The sequence below is a fragment of the Olea europaea genome, chromosome 3 (genome assembly GCF_002742605.1).
Source record: "Olea europaea var. sylvestris chromosome 3, O_europaea_v1, whole genome shotgun sequence".
Classification (NCBI taxonomy): domain Eukaryota; kingdom Viridiplantae; phylum Streptophyta; class Magnoliopsida; order Lamiales; family Oleaceae; genus Olea; species Olea europaea.
Genome location: NC_036239.1, coordinates 6,205,113 through 6,232,514, shown reverse-complemented (window position 1 = coordinate 6,232,514; position 27,402 = coordinate 6,205,113). Strand labels below are relative to the sequence as shown.

The following is a 27,402-nucleotide window of genomic DNA, read 5'->3' as shown; positions in this document are numbered from 1 at the left end:
AATGCATTGTAGAGGCAAAGACTAGTAGTTTGTAAAAATATAAATTTTCAAAACATGATATGCAAATGATAAATATATCCTATCTACTGTGCATTTTTTGTGAATTTTTCCAAGAACGAAATGGTTTTGAGTCATGTTTTAAGTCAAATTAAGCTCAAATCAATACAGCAGCAAACATTAAGTGTCAATTGCTTTAACTTGAGTATCGATCATTTTTTACTATTGTATATTAGTTCAATCCACCACACCAAAAACCACATATAACGTACCTATGCCCATATCAAATATCTCCAGCAGAGGGAATGTTAAAACAGTTTGGCAGTCAACTATTAATGCATAAAAAAAGAGAGAAAAAGGAAAGAGAGCTAGTTCTATACAAATGCACTACACACTATCTATACATATTACTCCAGGATTAACTTAGAGAGCCTGTATGCATCTAGAGCAATGTTTTAAGTACAGATTTTGTCTACGAATTTTGTTCAAAACAACTGTCTTCCTATACCAATTCTGTTTTTTTTTTTTAAAGTTTGTACTTGCAAATTAATTGATGCATCTATGGTCTCTCACATTCACAAGGACTATATAGAAGACAAGCTGGCAAAGAGATCTTCATTTCCTTGAAAAGCCAAAGCAGATTTACGTTCAACCTTCTGCTTGCCACAATTCAACTACGAGATCTTAATTAGATCGATGTCTGAAATTTCCTTAAGAATTTGACATCAGCTACAACACATTGTCAACTACCATTCAATTCCATGAACATAAAAAAGTTGCTGCGTAAGCTTGCTGTTTTGCTTCCACATAGAAAAAAGCCCTGTACTCGACAGCATGTAAGAAATGCTTTCAACAAATGTGAAGCACATTTTCTAATAGACTAATTTTATCATCATTGGCTAGCTATATTAGTTGGTTGATCCTTGGCGGTAGTTTCTGCAGGATTTTCATCTGCATTAGCTATATGTTCGTCCACATATGCTTGAGAGCTAACCACATGACCCATCAGGTCTTTGTGCTTTAGATTTCCTGGCAAATTCAAATGATCAAATTATATAGATGGAACTCCAATATAGATGTGTTTCAATCACAATATAAAGGCCAATAGTTCTATGGAGAGCATAATCTGGGCCCCATAAAGTGTTTGCATAATTTATCAACGCTTACCTATCCAGAAAGTACATCCACTTGAAGTTGAGTAAAGAAGAGCCTTGACATGAAATAAAAACCGTTCCATAGACCTCTTTGTCGCAGGGATTTTACTCGTGATAGCCGTTTGTTTTGAGCCCTTTCATAAAGCAGTTTGTTATACGTAAGGGGAATGCCTGAATATACCACGTAAAGAAGTAAATGATTTTTTATAACGAGAATTGGAGTCACAGAGCAAACCTTTGCTTCAGAACATAGCGTCTGTATAGTTCTTGTTGCTTTTTGAAGCTCTTTAACCTGAGACAATGTGCAAAGGAGGTAAATATTGGCCATAAAATCTCAAGCCTGCTATGTGTAACCTATTCAAATGTCTCACCAGTTGGATTATGGGTTCCCTGTGTGTTTGAAACTGGGCCTGTAGGAAATAAAAAACTGGAGAAAATATTAAATTTTAGCGACACAAGAAAATTGTAATTTACCTACAGCAAGTGCTGGAGCTTCCAGTTTGAAGATCATTGACATTAGGAATGTGGCCATTTTGTTTATTGATGACTCCTGTATAGGAATTACTAATGTATGATGCAAGCTCATAATACCCTCCCTGTAGCATGATCCAGGCTAGCAGGACTAACGGACAAAAGAAAGACAAAGACATACAGATATAAATGGTGACAAATGTAAGGAAGTAGCAGAGAATTGGCCTAACAACTCTAAATCCCACCGTGATAGCATGTTAGCAAATGTCAGTTCCATCTGAAACCATTAGCACTAAGTAGAGCAACCCATTTAGCATATCTACTGTTCTGAATTCTAACCAACCAGTGTGGGGAAAATCAGGGACTATATCATCAGAGTAATAAGTACCTTTGAGAAAGGAATCAATGAACTTTCCGCCATACTTGACTGCCATTGCATGCACGGTCACCTAACTCACCATTCTTAAATGTCAACAGTCCATTTGCATTAGACAATAAAGACATATTCGCTGAGAATTTGAGAGAACTACCTTTTCATTGGTCCTGCACATGCTAACTAGAGACACCACCACATTTACAGACTGCTGTAATTTGTTAAGGAGTCTTTCAACATTTTCCACTTCAATTTCAGCTCTTGGTTTCTTTAGAACAGCAATTTCCTTAACCTAAGCATGAAAATAAAACAATGAAAAACTGTAAATTCTAGCCAAAATAAGTCATCAAGCTCATTCTTGATCACTGATGGAAAACACAACATGAACAGCTGCTTTACCAAATTGTTAAGTGTAGCGAGGTTCTCTTCATGCTGCACAATAAATCATCCTCTGTCAATAGATATGTCAACTAATATGACTTCCTAAGACATAAAAGCAGTGGTGGTAGCTAGCTAACCATCACGCGGTACCAGATGACCAATGTCGCAGGACATAGGGTAGGAAAAATATGATTATCATCCTCTACTGCATTTCTGTCTGATGATACCTGACACAGAACAAAATGTCACCAAGTTTGGGCCCAGCATAGCCATTTGAATTTAATAATATCTTGGGAGTTCCACAGCTTATTAAAAAGGTTATAATATAATGGGAATTGTTTTTGACACGTATCATAGAATCCCAAATAAAGTGAAAAATAAGAAGCAGGAATGAAACAGAATTAAAAACAATGACACACCTCAGATAAAACAGAGCTAACAAGCTCATTTATCAAATCAGAAGTCGACTGGAAATTTTCTAAGTAAATGCGAAGCACCCTCTGGACCATTTCCCCCTGCATCAATAAGGAAAGAATTGCTAATTATTTCTTTAAGCCACTCAAAGTATTGTACTAATGTACCCATTTCGCATTTCCAACAAAAATTCTTATTAACATTTGAAAGAATAAGAAAATAAACTCACTTTAGCTTTCAAATTATCGTCAATATCATCTCTATCACATTTATGCATCAAGAGTTTCTGAGCACAAGTCCCCAGTTTGTTTCTCAAAAAAGGAAGAAGTTCCTTAATAGCTCCTGTGTGATTCTTTCCATTCCCATTTAGAGATTCAAGAAACCTTCGGATGGATGTAACCATCGACTCTAATGTCAGCACCACTTCTGACGCCAGTATAAATGAGAAGGTAATTGCTGCCAAGAAAAAGATACTCTAGCAGTAAAATCTTACAATTTTTGTTTTTGGTTAGCATATCAAAACTAAGGTATTGATGAAGTATAAACAAACATACCGACATCAAAGACCCCTTGTAGGAAAGCATAAGCACCAGAATACAGATAGTCTATATTTCCTGGTGAAGGTATTGGGTGCATTCCATTTAAAAAACAATTCGGTATTTCCTTTGGCTGGAAAGCCAAAAGAAGATCTGAGAGGATTGATTTTTCCTTTTGAATATCTGGCAGATTTAGCATCTGCACTTACGAAAGAAATGGGAGAAAGAAACAATGAGCCACATTTCTGAACTAGAGATTCTATCCAGAATGAAGAGCAGAGGGGGTGGAGAAGACGTGATCTAAGAATTTCATTAAATAATTGCATAGGTTAAAAAAATGGACAATGTGAAATGAAGGGTTACCTTGCCAAAGCTTCGAAGTATCTCTTTGAAAACTGAAATTGAAGCTAAAGCTGGTGATGTAGAAATGACAATGTGGGTCATTTCTGGAATCGCAGCCAGGTTAGACTGAGTTTTCCAGTGATCTTGACAAGTTTCTGGACCTGCAGTTTTTTCTGTTAGATATAGACAAATAGGAAGTACTAGTTGTGCAGCTTACGCAACAAACTGTGTTCAAGTACCTTTAGTAAGAATGTGTACTGCACGATCAAGATGCCTTCTAAGAGATGGAAACAGAGGCCGAATCTTGCTTAAGAATTCAGGTACTTCCATTCCTATGAATCCACCTGGAACATCTGAACGTTCTATATTTTGTTTCCTCGGAGGAGTTGAGAACCCCAGCTTTTTGTGAAGATCACGCAGAAGATACAGATGAAGGGGTAACTAGTACAAATGAAAGAACGATAAGCAAAATACTAGCAGGTACTATATATAAAGGGAAACATCCTCTCCCGCTCTTTAAAGCCAATTAAAAACACAAGTAATCAATTCCCCACCATTCACATGATATCAAAACCAATGCCCTTGTATCCATTTTGTCCAAAGCTTACAGTGCCAAATTTGAGTTCAGATTTTCATTATAAAGAAGGTAGTTCTCCAGCATATATATCAACTGTAACTCGAAACAAAATGAGCTTATTTACTTTCAGTTAAGGAACATAATGTACAGTAGAAAGAGAGAACCTCCGCAGCAGAATCTGCACAACAAGAACCTTGATTATCCTGCACATAAAAGACATTTAAATTACTACCACAATTCAGTTTTCAAAACGTTAGGCTACTTCAATATCTTTAGTTAACCCAAGGTTCGTCCATGTGCTGAATTTGTTTCATCGTGATATATTGAAATACAAAATCACAAAATTCGTAAGAACTTAAAAAGCAGCTACAGAACATCACTTAAACATGAACTAAACAAGAATAAAATTGTTGGACTCAACATCAAAAGAAGGTTAAAAGAAAAGGAATTGAAGGAAAAAGTTCTGGACCAACCAACCAGCTGTTATTGATGTATTAAGTTGTCGCAGGGTTGTAATATTGGGAACAGGTAGACAAGCGGGCAGAAATTAGAATTAAAAATGAAGGGTGTCTTCTATCAAATCTCTCCTAGAGATACGGACTAGTAAGAATGCCATTCAACTTTTAGTTGCATGCCCTTAGAAAAATCAAGTGGCATTAGTTTAAGACATATTTTGTATGGTCATCAAAAACTTGATGATTGGCAAGACATTCAAGTTCATATTTTATTTTGTCAACACGAATGAACCCATGAAATTAAGTGAATGAAGGTCATTCTTAAGATTATTAAAGGTGCATTTCTTAGTGCTTGATCTTGAAAGTTCTCATTCTTAGGATTATAGTGAGGCTATAGTAATTTGACAAGCCCAGTACATGATTTACTGGAGAGATAAGTTTCATATCATTGACGTGATATATCAAAGTGATCGTGCAGATGCTTGATAGAGAACAAATTCGCCATAACAAGTCACATGGTACTTCGAGAATTATAATTGTTATTCTATGTTGTTAAGGTTTCATATGTGACCTTCAGAGCTGAGGCACCATGTTTATATTGTTATGGGCAGTAAAGTTTATTATTGCACTACAGACTTGTATGGAGGCATACAAGTGTACAATGAGGACTTATACTGTTATCTGACAAGAGGAATGTAATATACGTATGAGAGTAGATATGGCTTAGAAAGAAATTTCAAATACTTCTGATTTACCTTAAAGCACACAACACTTATTATGGTCATATTAATAGAATTAGTAGATTTTTAACATAATCATAGTCCTCCAATCAGGGTATGGTATGATAGAAAGATTAAAATAATGATGGCGGAAATTTTTTTTGAAAATAACAGTCCAGCACTAGTTGATAGTGATCGGCTAAAATAATTTTAGCAAGTTGGTCCATGGTTTTGGAACTGAACTTAATATAGCCCATTCAAATGTTATAAATGAGATTTAAACTTTCGAAGTGCAGTATTAAAGTACAGTATAAGCCTTGACATCGAGGGTGTAGTTGGATTTGAACAGCAACAACAATATAATAATAAGGTACCATGGAATAATTTTCTTCTTCTTCTCTTCTTTTTTTTTTTTTTTTTTTAAAATAAAAAAAAACAAAAATTAGCACTAATAAAAAAAAAAATTTTTTTTTTTTTTTTCTTTTTTTTTTTTTTTTTTTTTTTTTTTTTTTTTTTTTGAAACTAAAAATAAACAAAAATTAGCACTAAGAAAGAAACAAATTTTTTTATTCTTTTGCTCTTTTTCTCTACTTCTATTTTTCTAAATAGAGCACCATGATTTGTTGTTGATGTCCTTTCTGATATTGTGTTTTGTTCGGTGGGTATGAAGTTGGTCAGGTATATTCATGTATGCTTCTGGACGGTGGCTAAATTAAAATTTTGATTTTGAACACCTATCAAAACCCAATGAAATTTGTTTATCCAAAGAAATACGACTTGTTCTGTTACCAAGTTGATGCAGAACACGATTACAGGAAGAACAAGACTTGCAGAAGAAGGGGTAAGAAAGGAGAAAGAGATAGAAAGGGAAGAAGCCAAGATAAGGAATTGGAGAAAGTATTGTTTATTCAATTTATCAAGAGTCTAACTATCACAATGCATAAAGTTCATATATATATGGTTTAAACCAATCTAATTTAAGTAATTAATAACTTAATAAAATATTAGAAAATAAGTGTCTAATTGAAGAGTCTTCTATAATATATGTAATAGGATCTCCATCAACCTCTCCCTGGACAAATGTTCAATATTATTTTGGACATCCATTCTATGTTCCACCCTCGATGTCAAAGCTCATTCTGTATGTCAATATTGCACTTCAGACGTTTCAAAACATTTGAATTGATTATGCCCCCGTTTGACCCCCATTCTCTTTTCATTTTTTCTCTCTTATTTTCAACCACACAATCTTTCATAAAATAATATTACACGCAAATCAAAAACTTTTTATTCTTTTTCAACCACATTTTTCAAAAAAATACTATTCCAACCATTAAAATTTGAAAAGGATGGGGGCCAAACGGGGGCTATAAGTTTAGTTCTAAAACTCTGAACGACTCTTTAGAATTACTTTGGCTAATTACTCTTAACTAGTGATACGCTGTAATCATTTATTTCTATAGGCAATCTACACTAGTCTTTTGTACTATTCATGTGGATTCAGTTGACACTGGACGAGTTACATAGCTTGTTGCTATCATGAGCTCATTGTTGATACTTGGTTGAAGGGAAAGGATGTCCCTTTCATCGAATGACATTACAGCAGATTATTTGCTCATTTGATTGTCATCACATGGTCAGTATCATTATTTGATTGAGGAGGATCATCCTCCTTGGATAAGAAGTTGTAGTCTACCACATTGCAATAGAGTTCTCTCACTCAGGTAGAAATGATGGAAATCCTATTATGAATAACTTTTCAAGTTAGATATTTGTTTTTAGAAAATGTAATTAGGGTTTTATTTATAGAAATTTTAGTATTTTATTAATTTTTTTCTACTTAAATTAGATTAGTTAAAAACCCGATATAAATAGAGCTTATGCATTGTATAGTCAGACTTGATTATTGAATAAACTTATATTTCTCCGCTAGTTACTCTCGATTGTCTCCCCTTTGTTCTCTCTTTCTCTCCCTTTCTTGTCAAGTCTCATTCTTGTTCGTCGTATTTAGCGATAAAGCTCCATATTTGAAAAGATTATGGACATCCTTAGTTTGGTCGTGGAGGTGTTTCAAACGTCTAAAGACTTAAGATGGTATTGAGATAGCTCTGCTTTATTGTGAATCCCTGATTGGACTAAGATTTTAAAAGCTTGGAGGAGTACAAAGCTAAAGGCCAAAAAAATATTCTAACTAGGCCACACAAAGGTGCTGAACCGTTATTCTTTTGTCGCTGTGTGGAATTTGATTTACCAAGCTTAGTTAAAGAGTTATTGTACGCTAGGAATTATATAAGAGAAAAGTGGTGAACAATTTACATGGTAAAAATCCTATCCTTCAAAGGTGCATCACTGCATCTAGATGGAGCTTAAATGTAATTAACAAGAACTAATAGCCCTTTTGTTCAAAAGCAAACATGGCGTCAAGAGTCAGTGCTTGATACCATTGATTACTCTGCAGATATTGTTCGAGAAAATAAATTAAAGAACAGGCAAATCAATATAGAAATTGTGCAATACACTGTGTCTATTAAGTATTTACTAAAGAAAGAGAAAAGAAACATGGGACCACTTTCTAATAGAGAGACTAGAATGTCCAACATTTATCATCAGAGTTTCATATCGTAAGAGAGAGGCTTCAGCCTTCGTCAAATATTAAAATGCAGTCTAATGCTGAAAAGGATGCATAACAATTGTAGAATAAGACGCTTGTGTACCTCTGAAAATGTCAATATGGAGAAGCAATCAACTGAAAGTGGCCTGAATTTGTATCTTTGGGCCTCTAAAAACTTGGCAGGAGCAGAAACTTCTATGTTTTGTGCAATATTCAAGTTGCTATTTTCACTTTCTGCAGAGTCAGATTGTCTGTCCTTCGAGGACGTGGCAGACATATCCTTATTGAGATTTTCTTGGCTTGGAATAGCACCCGCTTTCCTCCAGATATCAACAATTTTTGGTTGCTTGAATTTTTCCACAGTATCTGAATTTGCAGAATGAGCTGAGGCCTTCTTTTTGTTTTTCTTTTTGTTTTGGGAAACTGGTTCACTCCCCTTACGACGCTGACTTGTCTTTTCCAAATCACATAAATAATTATTTTCATTAACTAGTGAGCATTCCAGATGAGGGTAGAGCTCCGGTAGCACTACAGTGTGTTTTTCGAGGATATTGTTCAATAGACTCTCAATAAATCTGCATCACCAATCTCTTGTTAGACATTGTTTTATCATGTTGTCAGAGCTACAATACTTCGCTGAGCAAGGCTGTCTTGCATCAATTAAATTATAAATGCAAACTTAAAACCAAAAAAAGATTTTTCATCTTAATAACTGAAAGAAATGGTTGATGCAGAAATATTTCAAAAAATTTCTGATAATTAATTAAGTTGGTGTTACATTGCCAGTGTGTACTTAATAATTATAGCAGAAATATAATTTATTACATGATGAAGAAAAGAAACATGTAGCAGTCCTCATATCTAAGGATGTGGTGGTTTCCTACAGTAATATCACTTTATGACTACGAGAAATCACAACCAATAAAAGACAAGAAAATGAACTACACTCAAGAAGCTTCATTCGTTTTACAGCCCTATCCAAAACCAATACAAGACAAGAAAATGAGTTATTTCTCAACCACCACTAAAATGAATCTGACTAGGCAAGAAATTTATAATTGCAAATACGATTTTCATATAAACCGCAGCTTGATGTGGGTCGTCAAATATCAAATCTGGACACTTTTAATAAATTTAAGCAGTGTGTTGTCAAAGGTATATATCACTTGCCGTCTTTCAGTTTAAATACCACTTGCCGCCTTCCAGTTTGCTTACCATATAATAATATAATTGACAGCGAGATATAATATTCTTGCAAATCAAACTAATGTGTTTGTTGATATAACAAGTAGAGTGTCAACACTTAAATTGTTGTAGCAGGATGCAGTCACAAGGAAGTAGGAACAATGATATGATACCAAGTTATATGAAATGTACACCAAATAGTGCAAATGATCGTCCTAAAGCATTAATTGTAGACTCTAAAGGCAATACATGTGATAAAAACTGATGCGGTAAATTTTATAGAAACTGCCGAAATGGATTCGTGAGAACATACACAAGGTTCCTCAAGCGCTTTAATAGCTTGATGATTATCTCTTCTTTTGTTGCCTGGCTTGTATAGCCACATCCCTCAACAATTTGAGTGGAGAAGGTATTGATCTACGTGACAATGGAATAAGTGTAAGCTGCTGTAAAATAAAGTAAAACTTTGTTTCAACTCTCAACGAAGTGAACCAATGACACCAACTTACTAATTCCCTCATCCAGTTAGCAGCATAATAGAGTGAAAAAATGGCAACCTGTTTCTGCTTTCCTGTCAAAAACTGCCAGGAAGGACCCAAGAACAGCTGATATCCACAAAATAGAATGCAACAGTTATTAAGGTACATCCAAAGTAACTCAATCTGAATCAAATATACTAATGCAATCAATTATGTAGCAAATATGATATGTATACGTATTGTAAATGCATACTTTCTCTTTCATCAGTGTTAATAATTGAAATGTTTCAAAATTCAGTTTTCAAATAACTTTGGTTTTGAGGATACCATTTTTAACTTTCCATTTTGAACCATTTTTTAATACGTATAAAAATAGACAATGAGGCAGAAGGGGGGACGAGGGAGCACAACAACGGATGAAACTTCAAAGACTCCATGTGTACAGAGCACTTATGTCAATACTGCTTTGCGTGGCAGACATGAACAACTTAACACAAGAAACCAAATCATAGGAACACGACTCACATATCATAAACTGTAAAGAAATAAATTATAGTTCTCTGAAATGATGCATGGTGTTAAAACTTTCCATATAAGAAGAGAATGAATTCATAAAGAATTAGAGGATTATTATGCAAGCAGGAATAACACGCCAGCCAAATATTCAAATGAACAAAACAAAAATTTCAATCCCTGTTCCATATAATTGGGTTCTTGAGGCAGCCATAAGGACCATGGGCTTGACTGATTTAGCCCCTGTTTGAAAATCATTATTCGAGGAAAATAGAGTTTTAAAAAAAGATTTTTAGGAGAATGTGTGGTTAAAAAATAACAAAAAGTATTAGGTTTACGTGTAAAATATTTTATTATGTGAATATGTGGTTGAAAATGAGTGAGTTCGAAAATAATGGTTGTCAAATAGGGGCTTAATTGTGTTATGTAACTATCTTATTTTAATTATTTTATGCACTTTAATCTATGTTTATTTAGGGGTAGTTTATTTAAGTTAATTAGACAATGTGGACTTAGGGTGCAATTTAGTTGTAATTAGCAAATAGGGTTTGGCCCTGCAGCCTTATTCTAGGTTGGATGTTTTTTGATTGAAAATTAATAAAATCGACAGTTTTTCCCATTTTCGATCCAATTTAGTATTAGTGTACAATGCGAATGGATAAAATATGACGAATACAAAGAACGACCTATAAACACGTTGATTCACAAAGAATACCAAAAATTTAGGAATCAAATATTCATTAATTCGCCGTGGAATATTGAATGATTTATTTGATCGACGAATCGTCAGTTCACACAGGAATATCAATTTAAATTGAAAAATTGGAAAAAAAAAACTCTAAACTTCGTTAAGTTTCAATAAAAATACGCCAAACCAAGAATAAGGTTGCGGCTGATGTTTTAAGCCAAACCCTATTTGCTAATCCAAGTAAATTGTACCCTAAGTCCTCATTTCGTAATTAACTTTAATGAATCACCTAGTTAAAGTGCATAAAATAATAAAAATTAGACAGTAAAATTAAACAAACTAGTTGAGCCCATAGTCCTTCCGGCTGCATCAGTTCTAGTAGACTTCGAGTCTCTTCAAAGTAATTTCAACGAGTTCTAACAGCATTTTATGGCCCTCATTGAAGTTCATAAATTTGTGAGCACTCTGTTACTACATGGCTCTAGACATAGGACTTTACTGCCCAGTACACGGAAGACGCTAGTGTAACGTAAACCTGGAGGATCAGGAATTCCTTAGAATGAGTCACCAAATTTAGATGCTCTGGGACTAACTGGTCCCATTATTATCTTCAAACTATAAGACAGCTTTAATAGAGTTAAAATGGGGGGAAAGAATCAGTACATAGACTGCACAGTCTGCAATAGTAATGGCATAGTAATATTCCCCATGGTTTAAAACTCGTAAACAGTAAAGCCAAAGGAGAAAGCAGAACATAGAGTAGCCTAAGTACATGAAGATTCAAATTAAATCAAAAAATGAAACCACGTTCGTTCAATTTAAGAAAAATCAATTAGCATTGGATGTTTTCCAACCTTAGAGGAAGGAAGATGCAAAGGACAACCAAGAAGTGCATCAATTCCGCCAAGAGATCCTTGATTGGCCAATCTCTCGACCTGGCAAAAATTGGATCAAACACATAAGATTTGCTCCCATCAATGATCTATTTTTCAGGAAACGATGCACTTACTACAGAAAGTAGAACAAAGTTTGCTGGAAGAACTTGTAATGGTGAAGCGGATCTGCAGGAAATGGCGGTTACATACATCAGCAGTAAGACAACATATTGACCCAAAAAAAAAGGAAGAAGAAGAAGAAGAGAGATAGAGGGATAAGTAAAATCCATCCTATGAGATAATGTTTGATGTCTGGATTTAAGGAACCTTCTTGCTGAGCAAAAGAAATATTATGAATAAGAGAACGTTCTTCATGATAGGATATAAACTTTTAAGAAACACAAACGGAGAGATACGTGGACATTCCTATTTAACCATTCATTGGTGCTCTTTTTTGTTTCCAAAATGATCTCAAAAGGAAAGCTTTGGAAAGGCAATAAGCCAAAAGACACGTATAAACCGCAAAGGGGTACCTAAAAGAAGTGAAGACAAGTGGCAAAATGTTTAAGCATATAGGTGACATATTCCCATCAAGGTTCATCCATAGTTCACCTGCATCAAGTACAATAGAAGTTTCAAGTATCTTAAATTAAATTTCTAACTTTATAAAACTAATTTGAGGAAGTCAGAGGGCAGAAACGTTTGTGAAATATTTTACCCTCTAAACCACCATAGAGGTCTTGAACAGGTAAACATCCAGCATCAAGATCAAATAAATATATTGATTCGAAATCTCCTACATGTTTGCTGACCCTAGAAGACAAAACAGTACTTAGTCTTGTTTCAAAATAATTTAGTCTTTATTTGTGACTCACCATTCCATTATATTTGGATGAAGACTTCTGCTTTTCAGTGTAGAAACCAGTTCTTCATAAAACAGGATCAGTGATAAAGGCAACTGTTTGCTAGAGTCCAAAGATAATTTCAAGAGCTCCATAGCTTCTTCAGAATTTGACTTCTACAAAGAAGATTGAGCAGTGAAGAACCATATGCCAGATAATCACTAGAGAGCATGAGGTAATCAATTTTTTTTTCTGATAAGTAATCAAGTAATTTTATTAATCAATGGATAATACATGGGAAGTGTATTATCAATTTAAATAAGAAAGAAACGACATGAAATTTGGCAGTCTTCTATATGATTAGTGACCGCTACATTAAATCAAGTATACAAAGTCATGTAAAACAATTCTCTAATCTGCTCTGTTACTCTTGTTTGGTCTTCGAAACAACAATTGTTACTTTCTCTCTATACACGCCATACAATGCATCCCGGAATTCGATTCCACACAAGCCTACTATTCTTATCTCGAAATTTTTTCCTCCATGCCTGCAACACTTCTTCTATGCGCTTAGACAACACCCAATCCAAATGTTGGGAAGCTAGAATACCATTCCACAACCACCGAACACCATCATAATGGATGAACAAATGATCAATCGTTGCCCCATCTCTCTTACAAATAACACCGTTCAGTAGGTAATCAATTAAGAATATAGCAAATCACATCTTCAACTATAAATTTCTCCATAGACAACTGAATAAAAGCACAAATAGGATTTCTTAATTCTTTTCATCTGGACAAACTCTTGGTGCTTGCTCATCACGACCATTTAAGTGTTGAAATTAATACTTATCCTACACTGCGGTAAGTATCCTTCTACATTAATATGGTTTATGATTTTCAAGTTTCTCTCCTATATCAGATGCTGCTGAACTAGATCACATAATCTCTATTGCATTGCATTTTTAGAGCATATATTCTTTCCCGTGGCATAAGGGATCAAGAGGGTACTAGAATCTGCTATTGGATCATCTCATGATTCTCATCCAAGCATAATTTACGATTTCCAAATTGTGAAAAGAAAAGTCATAAAAAACTAAAATATTGTTACCAAATGATCTGAAAATTTTTATGAAAACACTCTCAAACCAGCCATCAACAATATCTTTCACAATTCTGGGTTTGGTCTGAATCTGAAAACGGGATGCAAATACAAGGTTCTTTATTTGGCAGGAACAATCAGTTTCACATGTGACAAATATGAAGAAGCCTTAAATTCTAGCAATAATTATCCAAACACCTTAGGCCCCTGTTTGAGCCCCATCATCTTAAAATTCATTTTTTTTCAAACTCATTTTCAACCACACATTCTCCCAATAATATAATTTTGCATTTAAACCTAAATTTTTTCCCCACATTTTAACCACAAATTCTCCAAACAAAAAATCACTATTACAAAATCTATTTTCCCCAAAAAATGGTGCTCAAACAAAAGCTAAATAACATTTTTTAAATTGAAAAGGGAAAAAACAAAGAAGAAATCTATCCTACTCCTCTTTTAAACTTCATAGTGCGAATCTAGAAACAAAAAAAGGAAAAACGAATGCTCACGAATCATGATAAGAAAAATTATAAGAACTTTTGGCCTATAAATTGGCAATACGAACAAATAGAATGGAACGAGAAAGGAGGAGGCAGAACGGGGGAAGGAGCGATAGTGAAGAAGAAAAAGATGGTTGGACATGCGCACGTAGTTAGAAAAAGTCAATAGCTTTGGGAAAAAATGAGATTCCTGACTCCACTTCATTCCAACTCCATTAAGATTCAATTAATCTCACATTTCTTAATATTTGGCGGTTGGCGCCCTCAATTTGATACCAGGGTTGAGAATTTGAAGGTATTTAACTGCCTGTAGTTATTCTGGCTAAATTCAAAGTTTGCATTTACCAGACACTATGAAGTTAATATTACTCCATTCCCATCAACAGTATTGAGATCATTAATTTTCTAAGTACAGAAGACAATCCATATAAGTTCTACACACGTGTACATACAATAAGGAAGTCCTACATCCTCAGCCGTTTCAGTTATCCACCTTGAGTTCAAGAACTTTTAAAATGGATAACACAGGAAATTATCAACCAGGAAGAAACATAATAATATAGGTGATAAACATATATAAAGCATGTCTTACCTATGGTTGTATTGGTTACGTGTCATGCAGGCTGAAACAAAGCCCCTATTTGGGCGTCATCTTAATTTTTATACATGTTTCTCTTTCTTCTTTTCAACCACACGTTCTTCAAGTTCAAAAAAAAAAAAATACTATTATACATAAACCCAAAACGTTTCTTTCTTTTTTAACCACTCATTCTCCAAAAAAATTACTATTCCTTTTCCCAAAACCTCATTAAAACGAAGCCCAAACAAGGGCTTAGTTAGCTCATTGTACTATCTTCTCGGTGATCACAAAGTAATCACCTAAGAACAAGGAGACATATCATCTGCCATCCGGCACTAACATTTTATTCAGTTGATTTTGTTGTTGTTGTCGTTAACTTAACATCACACCTCAACAAAAATGGAAACTAAATAACATAAATGATTATTGAAAATCACGGGATCCGAAAAAGAAAAACGTAAATGCTCTGAACAGTGAGTTTACAACATTTACCTGTGATAAAGATGGAAGGGAAGTGTTATTGGCATCTGCAAGATAGGAAACTATCTTAAGAGTTCCAATTAGGCCCATCTTCTTATACATCGGATCAGGATTATTTATCTGCACAATTTGAAGCCAGCAGCTTGACATGAATAGAGACAGTTATGCAACGGAAAAAAATAAATAAATAAATAAATAACTAAAGCAAGACCAGCAAATAAAGAAGGATGGTGTCTTTATGGCTTTAAATGTTGAAAGTTATACAGAGAAGTTAATGTACAATAATTTTTCAAATTTACCTGTTTTCTCAAAATCATTAGAAGTTCATTTGCAATAGAACACTCATGAGGCTGGGAGCTAGATCGAGTTGAAAGTGCAAGGAGGGTGAAAACTTCATACACCTGCAACATGAAATGTTTTAAAAAAAAGAACATATCACGAGAAAAGCTGCGGAGTCACGTTATTAGAAATTGCAGAAAAAAGAAAAATCAAGATATTTGTGACCTTGTGAAGGCTTTCAAAATTAAAGCCCTCCAAGTAATCCAAGATACCTGTAAAATAGGTAAACAAGCAGAGAATTAAGATACTACTTTGGTTAGAAGAAAATAAGTTCATAGTGAAAAAAAGGTAGAGTACCATTTATATGAGAATGGAATGGAATCAAATCCTTCGAATTCTTGGAGGCCAGCTTAACCATGGTCTCCAAAGCAGCACTCACTTCACAATTGATTCCAGAACCGAGATGAGCTATTAATGCTCCTACAACCTTCAGAAAATTGTGTTGTTTAGGACTCTGAGCATGAAGTGAACTCCTACCCTTTACTTAAATTAACAATGAATAGCCAATGAACTAGTTGACAAAACAACTTACTTCCTGTCTTGAGTAAGCATCAACAAACCCTTCAAATAGACACATATACATGTGAATGCCGAATTCCTGTGCTCGTTGCTCTTTACAAGCCAATAGGTATGCAGATATTGATAGGAACGTGGGAAGATAATCCTATTCATAGTAAAATTAAACTCAGAATAAGCCTCGTGACGAATAATATTGTTGATAATGCAAAGTAAAATCTGGTAACCACCATACATTTGACAAGTCCTTAATACCGTTGATGTATTGCTCAAACATATCTTCTTGTATACAACCTTCAACTATTTTCTTCTTCAATAACTTTTCAACATTCTTTTGCAAAGATTCGTTGTTCATGTACACAAGTGTAAGCAACCACAAATCAATAACCTTGTGATCCTGAGCTTCCTCAAGGCTTGTCAGTTCTTTAATTATCTCCTGACACAGGATCTATAAATGGTATTATTTCTAAGGAATGCATTCCAAAGAAAATATAAAAACGACGTGAATAAAACAACAAATATACACATGAAAAGTCAAACCCACATTTTTAAATCGAAGACTAGATCTCAGAGCATCTAGAATTGAAGCTTCCGTATTATTTACAACAGATTTTCCTTTCAGTTTAGCATGTTGAGTTGTTCGCCGATGACATGCTCCAACAAATTTTAGCTGTTCCCTTATCTGTGAAATTATTCGCCTAGAATTTGACGGTTCCACAGAAAGCAGCAAGAATCTCAGTAAGTATGGCATGTGCTCCACATCAGTTGTTCGAATGCAAGATAACGCTATTGTAATCACCTTCAAAAGTAAAAGAGAAGAACAGAACAAATTTGATTACCAGGAGGCAGCAAAACTAAAATAAAAAAAGAAATGCATACTAACCATATATTTCCATACAACTACACGTGTAAAATAACTTATGGTTATTATTGTTACTTCTTTGATTTTGATAGTTTCTGTGATTCCACAAATTATACCTATTTACACAAATACCTCGACGATTCCCGCTCATTCTTAATCTTTTTTTGGTAAGACCAGAGTAGAAATATGCCACTGAGGTAAGTAAAGCTAAAGCAACAGTAGTATTTATATTATACTCTATTTTGCCATTGTTGCGGTATTAATCTAGACCACTTTTTATCTGAGATGCAATGTATTGATATCGCCCTTTTAACCAGTTTTTCTGTTGATTCATTTTAAAACTCAAAAGTCTTTTATCCCTTAATTAAGAATGAACTATTCCTCATTTTTCAAAAGGATCTTTTATTTCAAGCTTAAGAAAAAAAGGAATTCCTTGATTTTGAAGAACTAATTTTAATTTATACAATTTTGATAACTCAGGTTTGTCATAATTTGAAAAATACTACTAATAAAATAGCTACCTGGTCTTGCAAAAGATTGTCCAAGTTGAGGTTGGAGAATGAATCAAGCACATTAACTATTATAGAAGAGTCCTCTTGGAGCATCTGCTGAAGTGAACTGATCACGGTCTTATTGTTCTGGTCACCAATGATCTCGGGCAGTGACCCTATAATCTCTTTCTTCAAAGGAAGGGGACAAATCGATAAGGCTTGCAATAGTTTTTCAGCAAATGCCTCAGAATCTACCAGGAAGTCAAGCCATTGGAATTGGTTCAATATCAGCCTTGCTACATCCTCATTCAGACATGATGACGAAGGCTCACAAACACCATCTCTAGGGTACAAGTCAAAGTACTCTGGAAGTTTCTCAAGCAACATGTATAGAAGGTCTAGCTGGACGGAGTGAACCAGTAAAAGGACTCGAACCAGGCTCTCGCTTCTTACTGAGCCCAAACCTTCACGAGAGGAAGGTAGCAAGACCCTATATTTATAAACAATTCAGACTGAAGCAAGTTAGTTAGTAGTAAAATTAAATAATAGTTTTAATTTCTATCTCTTTAAACAATTGATGAAACTGCTGAATATGCTGAGAAGTTAATGTGCTAAAAAAGATTTGCCAAGCAAACGCTAAAAACAAGAAGAAAATGAAGTCTGGCATTTGTTGGTGAAGTAGAAAGTAGAAAACAGAGAGGAAATGTAGAGGAAGATGAGAATTTTTTATTTTATTTTTTTAAATTTATTTCAGTCTTCTTTTAATCTATAACAGTTTTGAACTTTCTTACTTTTAGTCTTCTCCTCCTCTTAATTGGCACTTGTTTTCCCCGAGGTTCCTTCACACTCTCATTCATTTCCAATATTCTCTAAGGTTTAACTGGCTGTGATAAAGTATGTCCCTTTTGGTATAAAATTTCACAACATTTTTCACTGTTACTGAAAAACACAGGCTGAGAAAACTTTGAATACTAAGAGCATGAAAAGACATCTACTTGTCAAGAGAAATACATATGTTTATAATTTTGTCTTCGCAGATAAATAAAAGAAGAAAAAAAAAGGAACTCAGATGCAAGACGAAGAAAATGTCCAAAAGCATTTTCGTCACGGACATAGTTGAGTTGCGACGGCCTCAAGCGAAAATTACATTGATAAAACATTCTCCTGCCCGAGACTTCAGCTTTTTGTACTTATACAACGGAAGGAGCTTTGGCATGACCATCAAAAAAATTTCAATTCATATACAGTATACGGAAATAAAATGTCTCTAGACCGTAAGTATTTTTCTGTACCGCACCTTATGCTGGACAAGAAGAAATTGTACCTTGCAAAAACATTGGCACTCACCGGCGGAAATTATTGGGGGAAGCAATATAAGAAGCGAATCCTCTGAGAAATTCTTCGCGGAGGGAAGAATCTCTAGAAAACAATCCGTTCAGGTGATTTCGGAGCTTGTGGAGATCGGAGGGGATGCACGGTGGCCCCGAGGGATTGATCAGTGTGCACCCGGCGTCTGCTAGCACCGATAGCATTTTGTCTAATGGGCTTACGGATTCAGCTTCTCTTGGTGTAGCTGATGAACTGGTGTCGTTCTGGGTTTGGTGGTGGCAAGTGACGGTGGCGGGTTTGGGGAGTTTGTTGGGTTGAGCGAAGGGGGGAACGAAGGCGTTATTGGATTTGGAAGGGCGTTTACGGGAAAGCATTTTCATCGTACACGATTTCTGCAACTTTGTTGCGTGTCTATGTGTGATCTTTCAGTCTGGTGCAGTGGATCCTGGTGGCGGAAATAGTGGGGATTGCGGACGGCCGCGGCGGGAGAGAGGAAGACGCGCCAAATTTCTCAAATGATTATCTCTTTTCAAAATAAGAAAAAGTAAAAGGGCATGAAAAATTTAAGCCCTGTTTGGCCCCCATTACGGGGAAAATTTAATATATAGAATAATGTTTTTTGAAAAATGAGTGGTTGAAAAAAAAAGAAAAATTTTCGATTTACGTGTAATATTATTTTATGGAAGATTGTGTGGTTGAAAATAGGAGAGAGAAAAATAGAATGTAATGTAATATAATGAAAATCAAACAAGGGCTAAGCAATTACACCAAATTAAATATTAATTTATTTGAATACAAAGATGAATGATTCACCTGTAGCAATTTATCCCTTGTTTGAGCCCCATTTTTTCACCAAAATATATTTTTTAACAATGATTTGATATCATTTCAATCACACATTCTTCAATAAAATAATATTATACGCAAATCAAAAACTTTTTCTTATTTTTTAACCACACATTTCTCATCAATACACTATTAAAAAATTCATTTTCTCCTCTAAAATGGGGCTCAAACAAGGGCTAAAATATGGTGCTAATAGTCTCTATTTGTTTCTCATTCTTTCCCCGTTCAAATAAAAAATATGATTGTTATCCATTATATCAAGTCACCAAATTTAAATTTATATCTCTTGTATAGAGCCATAACGACTATATTTTTCATTCTCATTTTTACAAAAATGGAAAACAAACGCCCCCATGGTGTTACATTAATTTCCTGTGTACAAAAACAGCCTTCATAGAAGGCTTGCGGAACTCTCACATGGGAGTCGGCTCGTGTTAATATTTTATTGCAACAAAAAAAAAAAAAAAAAACCACCCCCTACTATGTGTTATCTGAAGGGTTCTGTGATTCCCCCTTCTGTATATATAGTCTACTTCATAGTATTATTCATTTGTAATGTTTATGAATACTTGGCCATATTTGGCCTTCATTATTCCAAACACTCATTTTTGTAAAATACATTTTCAATCACATATATTTCTGTAAAATAATTTTACATATAAATTCCAAACCTCATATTCTTCAAAAATTTAATATTCCAAAATACAGTTTCCCACTAAAGTTGGGGCTCAAACGGAGGGTTAGCCATGTTTAGTCCTCATACGCTAAATATTTTTTTTTTTTTTTACACATGTTTAATCACACATTTTTCTAAAAAAATAATTTTATATATATGAATAAATAAATTCTATTTTTTAACCATATATTCTTCAAAAAAATTCGATATTACAAAATATATTTCCTCATAGAAGGTCAAACATGCCCTTACATTATTTTCGTTTACACGTGAGAACACGAATTAACGAATTTAAAAAATTACGAAAATAACTCTCATTTTTGAAAGTTAGAAAGTCAATAAAAAAATCTAATCATGATTTTCACCGAAAATGGAATTACATTTCACCGTGGGCAATCTTCTTTTATATTTTTACTTTTAAAGTAAAATTTACTTTGAATTCTCGCGATTCCCTTGGCGATGGCAATAAGATAAGTACGGGTTGGAGGTCACCCCATCCAGCATCTGCCTCCAAAGTCTAGAAGGAAAATATAGCTCTTGTTTTGGCTTCATTTTAACTTGTTTTTGAGAAAAAAAAAATTTTTTGAATAGTGATTTTTTTATAAAAATTTGGATTTATTGGTAATATTATTTTATTAAAAAATGTAAAGTTAAACAGATGGAAGATAAAATTAAAATTAAAATAGAGTCCACGCAATTGCTAATGTTACTTATTTTTACCAATCTCTTAAATAAGGGTCAGTAAATTGATCCCCAAAAAAAAGAAAAAAATGGTCGAGAGTTAAAGCACGAATGGTTGGTTCTTGCTTTGAGCATGCCACTTCTCAACTTTTTACTTTATTGGGTAACTTCTGATTTTGAATTAAGCCTAACGTATAGGCTCCATTTCACAAGGTTTCAAACATGAGGTGAGTCCTCTCTTATTAGAAAAAACCCCCCACAAATATCCACCCACTCTATGTATGTGTGTAGCTTGTGGGGAGTTCTGATTCGAAAATTCTTCCTACAAATTGTTACATTCGAGCACAATATAGTTCCAATCAAAGATTGAGCTCCCTTGAATCAAAATAAGTCTATCAATTTAGACAAAATTTAAGAACAAGTCAACTACATTCAATCGAAAATTAAAGTTTGGATGATAACCGAAGACTTGGACAGGTATGTAAAATGGGGACTCTTGTAAGCATCAAACATTGAATCTCTTAAAAACGTATTTAAAACAAGGTGACCGTGATTCTATATATTTGAATTTTTATTTTATTTTATTTTGTTAATTTCAAAGTAAATTTTATGTTATGATACTATGAAGGTTTTCCCTCATATTTTGTGTGTTTGTTGGTGTTGGAATTGGCTTCGTTGTCGATGTTGCTTTATCAGATTCGATATCGAATGCTTCTTTCAATTGTAGTGTCTATTGAAATGATATTGGGCTGCATTTTTCTACCTGATTTCCTATGACTATGACTGCAAGGATTGTTAATTGATGCTTGATAATTGTTTATCAGTGAACAGTGACCCTGTTTGAACCATATTTTTTTTAAACTTATTTTTAATTGTATATTTTTAAAATAAAATAATTTTACACGTAAAATTCAAAAAATTTCATACTTTTTAACAACACATTCTTTTAAAAATTACTATTCCAAAAAAAAAAGAAAAAAAAGGAGGGTTCAAACAGAGCAAGTTCTAAACAAGGGAGTTGTTCTTCAACGGTAATCGGGTTGCACCATATTACCTTAGAAGACATGTTTAGGTGTATGTGTATGAACTCCATTAAAAATGTATTTGGAGAAAATGTATTTTGAAATAGTAATTTTTTGAAGAATGTGTTGTTAAAAAAGGACAAAAAATTTTGATTTACACGTAATACTATTTTATGAAGAATGTGATTAAAAAATGAAAGATGAAATCACATTTTTTTTTTAGAATGGATTTATTAGTAATTTAATCGTGTAAAAAATACATTTTTAAATAGACGGCATTGAATTTCTTGTGTATATATCAATATTTGTAAAGAATAAAAATATATAAACACAATGAAACTTCCAGATGGAGCTCAGGGGCACTTCACAAAAATAGACCAAAAATAAATTAAAGGTTGAGTTTAAAAAATTGAAAACAGCATTATTTACCAATAACCCACCAATTGAAACACTAACAACCACGACACAAATCACAAAATGTTAATATCTTGGTTTCCACTAGAAAAAATAAAAATAAGCAAATAATAAGAACAAACGAACAACAAAGTACCCTCACATGCATGCAACACCTAACGCCTCGATCACTAACACTGTTCCAATCAATACCTTAAATAAAAGTGAATAAATCTACTTGTACAGAAGCGGTCTGTCAGAATTTATCCAAGTGTTGCTGCAACATCTGGTTGGTCCTTTTTTTTTTCCCATGTCCAACAAAAATCTGCCAAGTGTCTTCTAATGAAATTTTGGCAGAAAAATTTTGTACAAGCAACAAATTTGAATAAAAGATCTATGAAATCGAATGAACGCATTATAAAAAAAATTGAGATTTTTTAAACCCTACAACTTGCACGGTCGACGAAAGCATAAATTTCCTTAGTCAAAGTTGTGGAGGTAAACGGAGGTATATGTTTATTGAACTGACCAAATGAGGAATGGTGACTATTCCCAAGCACCGTTGCACGTGTGCTTGGGTCACCAGAGAGTTAGGGACGAAAAACTATTAGGCTCCGTTTGCTTGGAGTGAACTCCATGAAAAATGTCACATTCGATGAATTCGTTTTTTTATTTTAGTTGTTTGATGTGAAAGTGGAAATGGAGTTCGAATTCTAATGTACAAACGCTTAAAGTATGTTTTTTGCCAAAATTGTAGAAAATGCATTCCAACGGTTTTAAAGGTTTTTTTCTTTTCTAACTTACATGGAATTTGTTCTATTCCACCTTTATAATCAAATGGACCTTGTATTTATTTGGAACAATATATGACTTAGACAAAATAATGCCCTGATATACGGAGAGAGAAAATGTAGAAAAAATATTATTAAAATATCCAATCAATTACGGGTCATTTTTGTATTTCTAGCACGTTTGTTGATCAAGAATTAAAAGTAATCCAATTATTGTAACGCTATTGAGTGTTTGAAATTTGGTTTGTATACGAGTAGACAAAATTAAGAAAACTTAGAAAAGAGACATGTTATAACTTATTCAGCCCATGTTTTATTAAAACTCATTTTTAATCACATATTTTCTCATAAAACAATTTTACATGTAAACATAATTTTTTTAATTACACATTTCCAAAAAAATCATCATTTTAAAACACATTTCTTCAAGAAAAAAAGGAATCGAGAAAAGTTTTGATAAAAATTGAAGAAATATGTAGTTAAAAATTTGTAGATCCCATAAAATATTTGATTAAAATTAATTATTGATTTTGATTTTAATAAAAAATTAAATTTTAATTCTTAAGAAACAGAGGCTTAAATTGTTCTTTGAATGGATATAATTATAAATAAAAAATAAATCTAGCCCATGTTTGTCATTCTTTACTTTACATTATTTCTCATTAGTTTTTTTATAGTACTCATTGTTAACTCCACGTTCTTAATAAAAAAATATTACACGTAAATTAAAACTTTCATTCTTTTTAACCACACATTCTCCATCAATTACTATTTCATAATACATTTTTTAAAATTAATGAGGCGGGCCTTAATAACCAATAAGCATAAGTTTTTATTATGTTGCCAAAGCAATTTGGGAAAATTACACAAAATCAGGGGTTTAAACATCCCAATTTAAAAATCAGGGCTGAAGTTTCATTATGCAAAAATCAGGTTTTGATTTAATAACTTAAATTATTAATATTCCAACCAATTCAATTTTCAAACCGTGATTTTACCTTTTCTCTCTCTACCGTCTTTCCTTTCTCTCTCTATGCTCTTCCTTCTCTCCATAAGAAAACCACTATCGCCACCGTCGACGGCAATTCACGATCGACGACGCTCTGAGGCAACCTTACCGGCAGCTATTCTATTTGTTTTGTCTCTCTTTTCCTCTAAAGCAAAACCTCACTTGGTGAGTCCAATCGTTCTTCGATCTCTCCTTCGGTAGTGTTCACTCACTCCGGCGAAGCTGTGGTCCTTGGCGTGAACACAGTTATGTTCGTAAGAGTATCGGCGCCGGCTATGTTCACAGCAACATCGGCGAAGCTGTGTTAACGATGTTGCAGTCTTTGGCATCGACTGGTGCTGCATTGGAGGGGCTTGGGGCTTTTTCTTTCTCTTTCTGATCCGAGGAGGTTGTGGTGAATCGTAGATATGGGCATAGTATTGTGTAGTGGTGGTGGCTGCGACAGTATGGGGATTATTTGGTAGAACCAGATTGATTGGAGGTGTAGATGGCGCAGTGATTGATTGAACTGGTGGTTGTGGTCACAATAAGAGGTAGTCGTATTGGTGGTGGAAACGGTGGTGAGATTGTGGGTTGGGTATTGTTGGTGTGTTTGGTAGTGGTGATTGTGGTGGTTTCTGGCAACGATGGAGGTGGTGGTTGGTGGTTGTGATGCTGTGCAGGCGACGGTGTGGTGGTCGGCATTTTTTGGTCGGTGGTTGTGGCGGTGTCGTGCAGAGACGGTGGTAGTTTTTGTTGGTGGTGTAGTATAGGTGGCGATGGTGGTGGTGGTTTTTTACTGTATTGCAGGTAGTGAAGGCGTTGTTCGTTTTGTCGATGGTGGTAGTGTGTTGCACGCGATGGTGTAATGTTGGTTCGATCTGATTGGTGGTGGTGTTAACTGTGCACAATTTGAATTGGTGGTGGTGTAGTGTAGGTGACGATGGTGGTGGTGGTTTTTTTGCTAAATTGGTGTTTGTTTTGTTGACGGTGTTGGTGCGGTGCAAGCGGCAATTGCGCGGTGGTGATTTGTGATCAAGATTGGTGCTGGATTGTAATCGTTGGTGGGGGTATGTGGTGCATGTGCCAACTATTTAGAATATATGATCAATAAATTTGAACATATGTGACCTTGTGACTTGTAATTTTTTTGATCTGTGACTAATGAAATAATTTGTGACTTGCAATTTTTTAATATGTGATCTCAAAATAATTTGACCTATAAAATTTTTGATTTGTGACCTCAAAATAATTTGTAACCAATTAATTCGATGATATGTGACCAATAAATAAATCTGTAATCAATAATTATGAATTTGTGACCAATAATTGTGTAACTGTGACTTTATTATATTTAATTTATAAATATTTTCAATTAATTATGTAGAAACTTGAATTTTGAATTTTTAAACTTTATACCTCATTTGTGAATTGATGTAAACAATACACCTTATATCTGAATTTTTCCCTTTATTTAAGCCAAAATTATCTCAAAATTACGATCAAATCTAGACTGGACCAACCCGAGGAGCGGCTTGAAGGATTTTCGAATTGTGAGCCAATCCCTAAGCCTCTACTTATTTTTGCAAGATGGTTAAGGCCTGGCGAGCTGCTAATCAGTATGGGCCAATTTCATAACAAGACTGGACCATGTTGGGTTGTTGGGCAGTCGAAAGTGGAAATTGTACCCACAAATACATTTTTAAACTTTCCAATTAAAAATATGATTTCAAAGTTTTTTGTTCAAAATTCAGATGATAATTCATCCTTTAAAATATTAATAATAATATGTGAAATTAAATTAATTCACCCCACCTCCATCCTACCTCCACACCCAACTCAATTTCATCCAAACCTTAAAAATCACTTCTCACTATTTCTTTTCCTCAGCCTCTTTCTCTTCTCACATTCTATCTACACCATCCCTACAGCGTCCCACTCATGTCCTCATCTAGCACCGAGACCATCACCTCCCTCGTTGTTGGAGCTTCGCTGCTTCTTGAAGCGACGAAGGTTGCTTCTCAGAGCTACACAAGCCACCGCTGCATTTGCTGCAAGTAGCGGTGCCTCACTGTGGGAGCATCGCAGCAAGGCAGCATTGCTGCTGTCCGAAGCGGCTTCAGTCTACAGGTGCTCCGGTTGATGCTTTATTTCACTTCTTCGACCACTTCATTCCAACGATGGTGCCGGCTCTCCGCAACGGTAGTGATTTGTGGCCGTACTGCAGCCCTTGCCATGATGGGCTATTGGGCTATGTGTTAGGAATCTACTTATACATGTACAACGAAAAATTAAAATTAATTCGATTCCTACCTAGGATCCCTTTGTGTTTAGATAGAAATCGTGATAAAGATTATACCTTTGAAGAATTCTGCAAACCTTTTGTTTTTTTTCTTCCTGCAAACTCGATCTGTCACCCATAGCTGTCCAATTGTCCAGCCTCCAACAGTGATCCACATAGAGAACAAGATTGCAGCTACCAGGATTTTCTCCTCTTGTGCTAGCAAGAATAATTATGAGAAAAACATATGGATTGAAAACCCTAGTCATATATTTATATAAGCCCAAATGGGTTTGGCCCGGTCCGATCCAATATTTAATTAATCCATTTAATTAAATTCGGTTCGTGAATTAATTTATCCAATTAATTAATTCGGGCCTATAAATAACCAATCCAATTAATTAATTTATCCAGCGATTGTTAAATTAATTAATTGACAAATTACAATCTTCCAATTCTCTTTTGTGTGCGACCCATCAGATTCCCGATCACGAAGCCTAACTACATGAAATATTATTTTGATCTAATCAAAATTGATAATTTAAAACACCCTTTTGATTTATCATTAATTCATACTCGCCGTCCCAGATTGACATCTAACAATGTGTCAGGACAATACATGTGACGGGAAATGTTACGTGGTATGACAAAACCAAACTCATTCGTTTACCGTGAAACTTTAATCCCTTCGTCAATATGATCTGATCAATTATGAGATATGAAAGTGTGTTAATCTCGATTAACTATCATATCTTTCACTTCACTATTAAGTTAATATAAGTCAAAAACTCCTTTTTGACTTATGAGTACACCTTGGCCAAGGATTCCATCATCGACTTAATTGAATGAAACGCAGATCATAATCTCCGACTATCTAAGAGTGACGAATCCTTTATTGATCAATCACAAC

The 27,402-nt window shown here is 34.4% G+C and overlaps 1 protein-coding gene across 7 annotated transcripts; it reads right to left on the bottom strand.

The window, feature by feature from the left end:
• Window positions 1-351: 351 nt before the first annotated feature.
• On the bottom strand, window positions 352-19,342 carry LOC111383828 (Fanconi anemia group D2 protein). 7 transcript variants are annotated; one of them, XR_002700810.1, is made up of 32 exons: window positions 18,833-19,342; window positions 17,516-17,975; window positions 16,677-16,931; window positions 16,368-16,580; window positions 16,149-16,280; window positions 15,914-16,043; window positions 15,782-15,828; window positions 15,577-15,678; window positions 15,290-15,397; window positions 12,646-12,788; window positions 12,489-12,583; window positions 12,304-12,382; window positions 11,905-11,956; window positions 11,750-11,830; window positions 9,725-9,820; window positions 9,529-9,632; window positions 8,134-8,605; window positions 4,410-4,448; window positions 3,908-4,109; window positions 3,690-3,829; window positions 3,345-3,525; window positions 3,020-3,246; window positions 2,796-2,891; window positions 2,514-2,603; window positions 2,395-2,427; window positions 2,153-2,287; window positions 2,011-2,071; window positions 1,626-1,773; window positions 1,523-1,561; window positions 1,387-1,443; window positions 1,165-1,285; window positions 887-1,026 (listed from the first exon to the last, which is right to left on the bottom strand). XR_002700810.1 is itself a non-coding variant. In XM_023007992.1 (31 exons), exons 1-31 carry the CDS (start codon window positions 19,192-19,194, stop codon window positions 890-892), a joined length of 4,506 nt encoding a protein of 1,501 aa, XP_022863760.1. In that variant the 5' UTR covers window positions 19,195-19,341; the 3' UTR covers window positions 352-889. The 7 variants fall into 7 exon arrangements, 4 of the variants coding, with proteins under 4 accessions (XP_022863760.1, XP_022863768.1, XP_022863798.1 ...); XR_002700811.1 differs by having other exon boundaries at window positions 1,626-1,701; XM_023007992.1 differs by lacking the exon at window positions 1,626-1,773 and having other exon boundaries at window positions 352-1,026; window positions 1,523-1,578; window positions 18,833-19,341.
• Window positions 19,343-27,402: the final 8,060 nt, after the last annotated feature.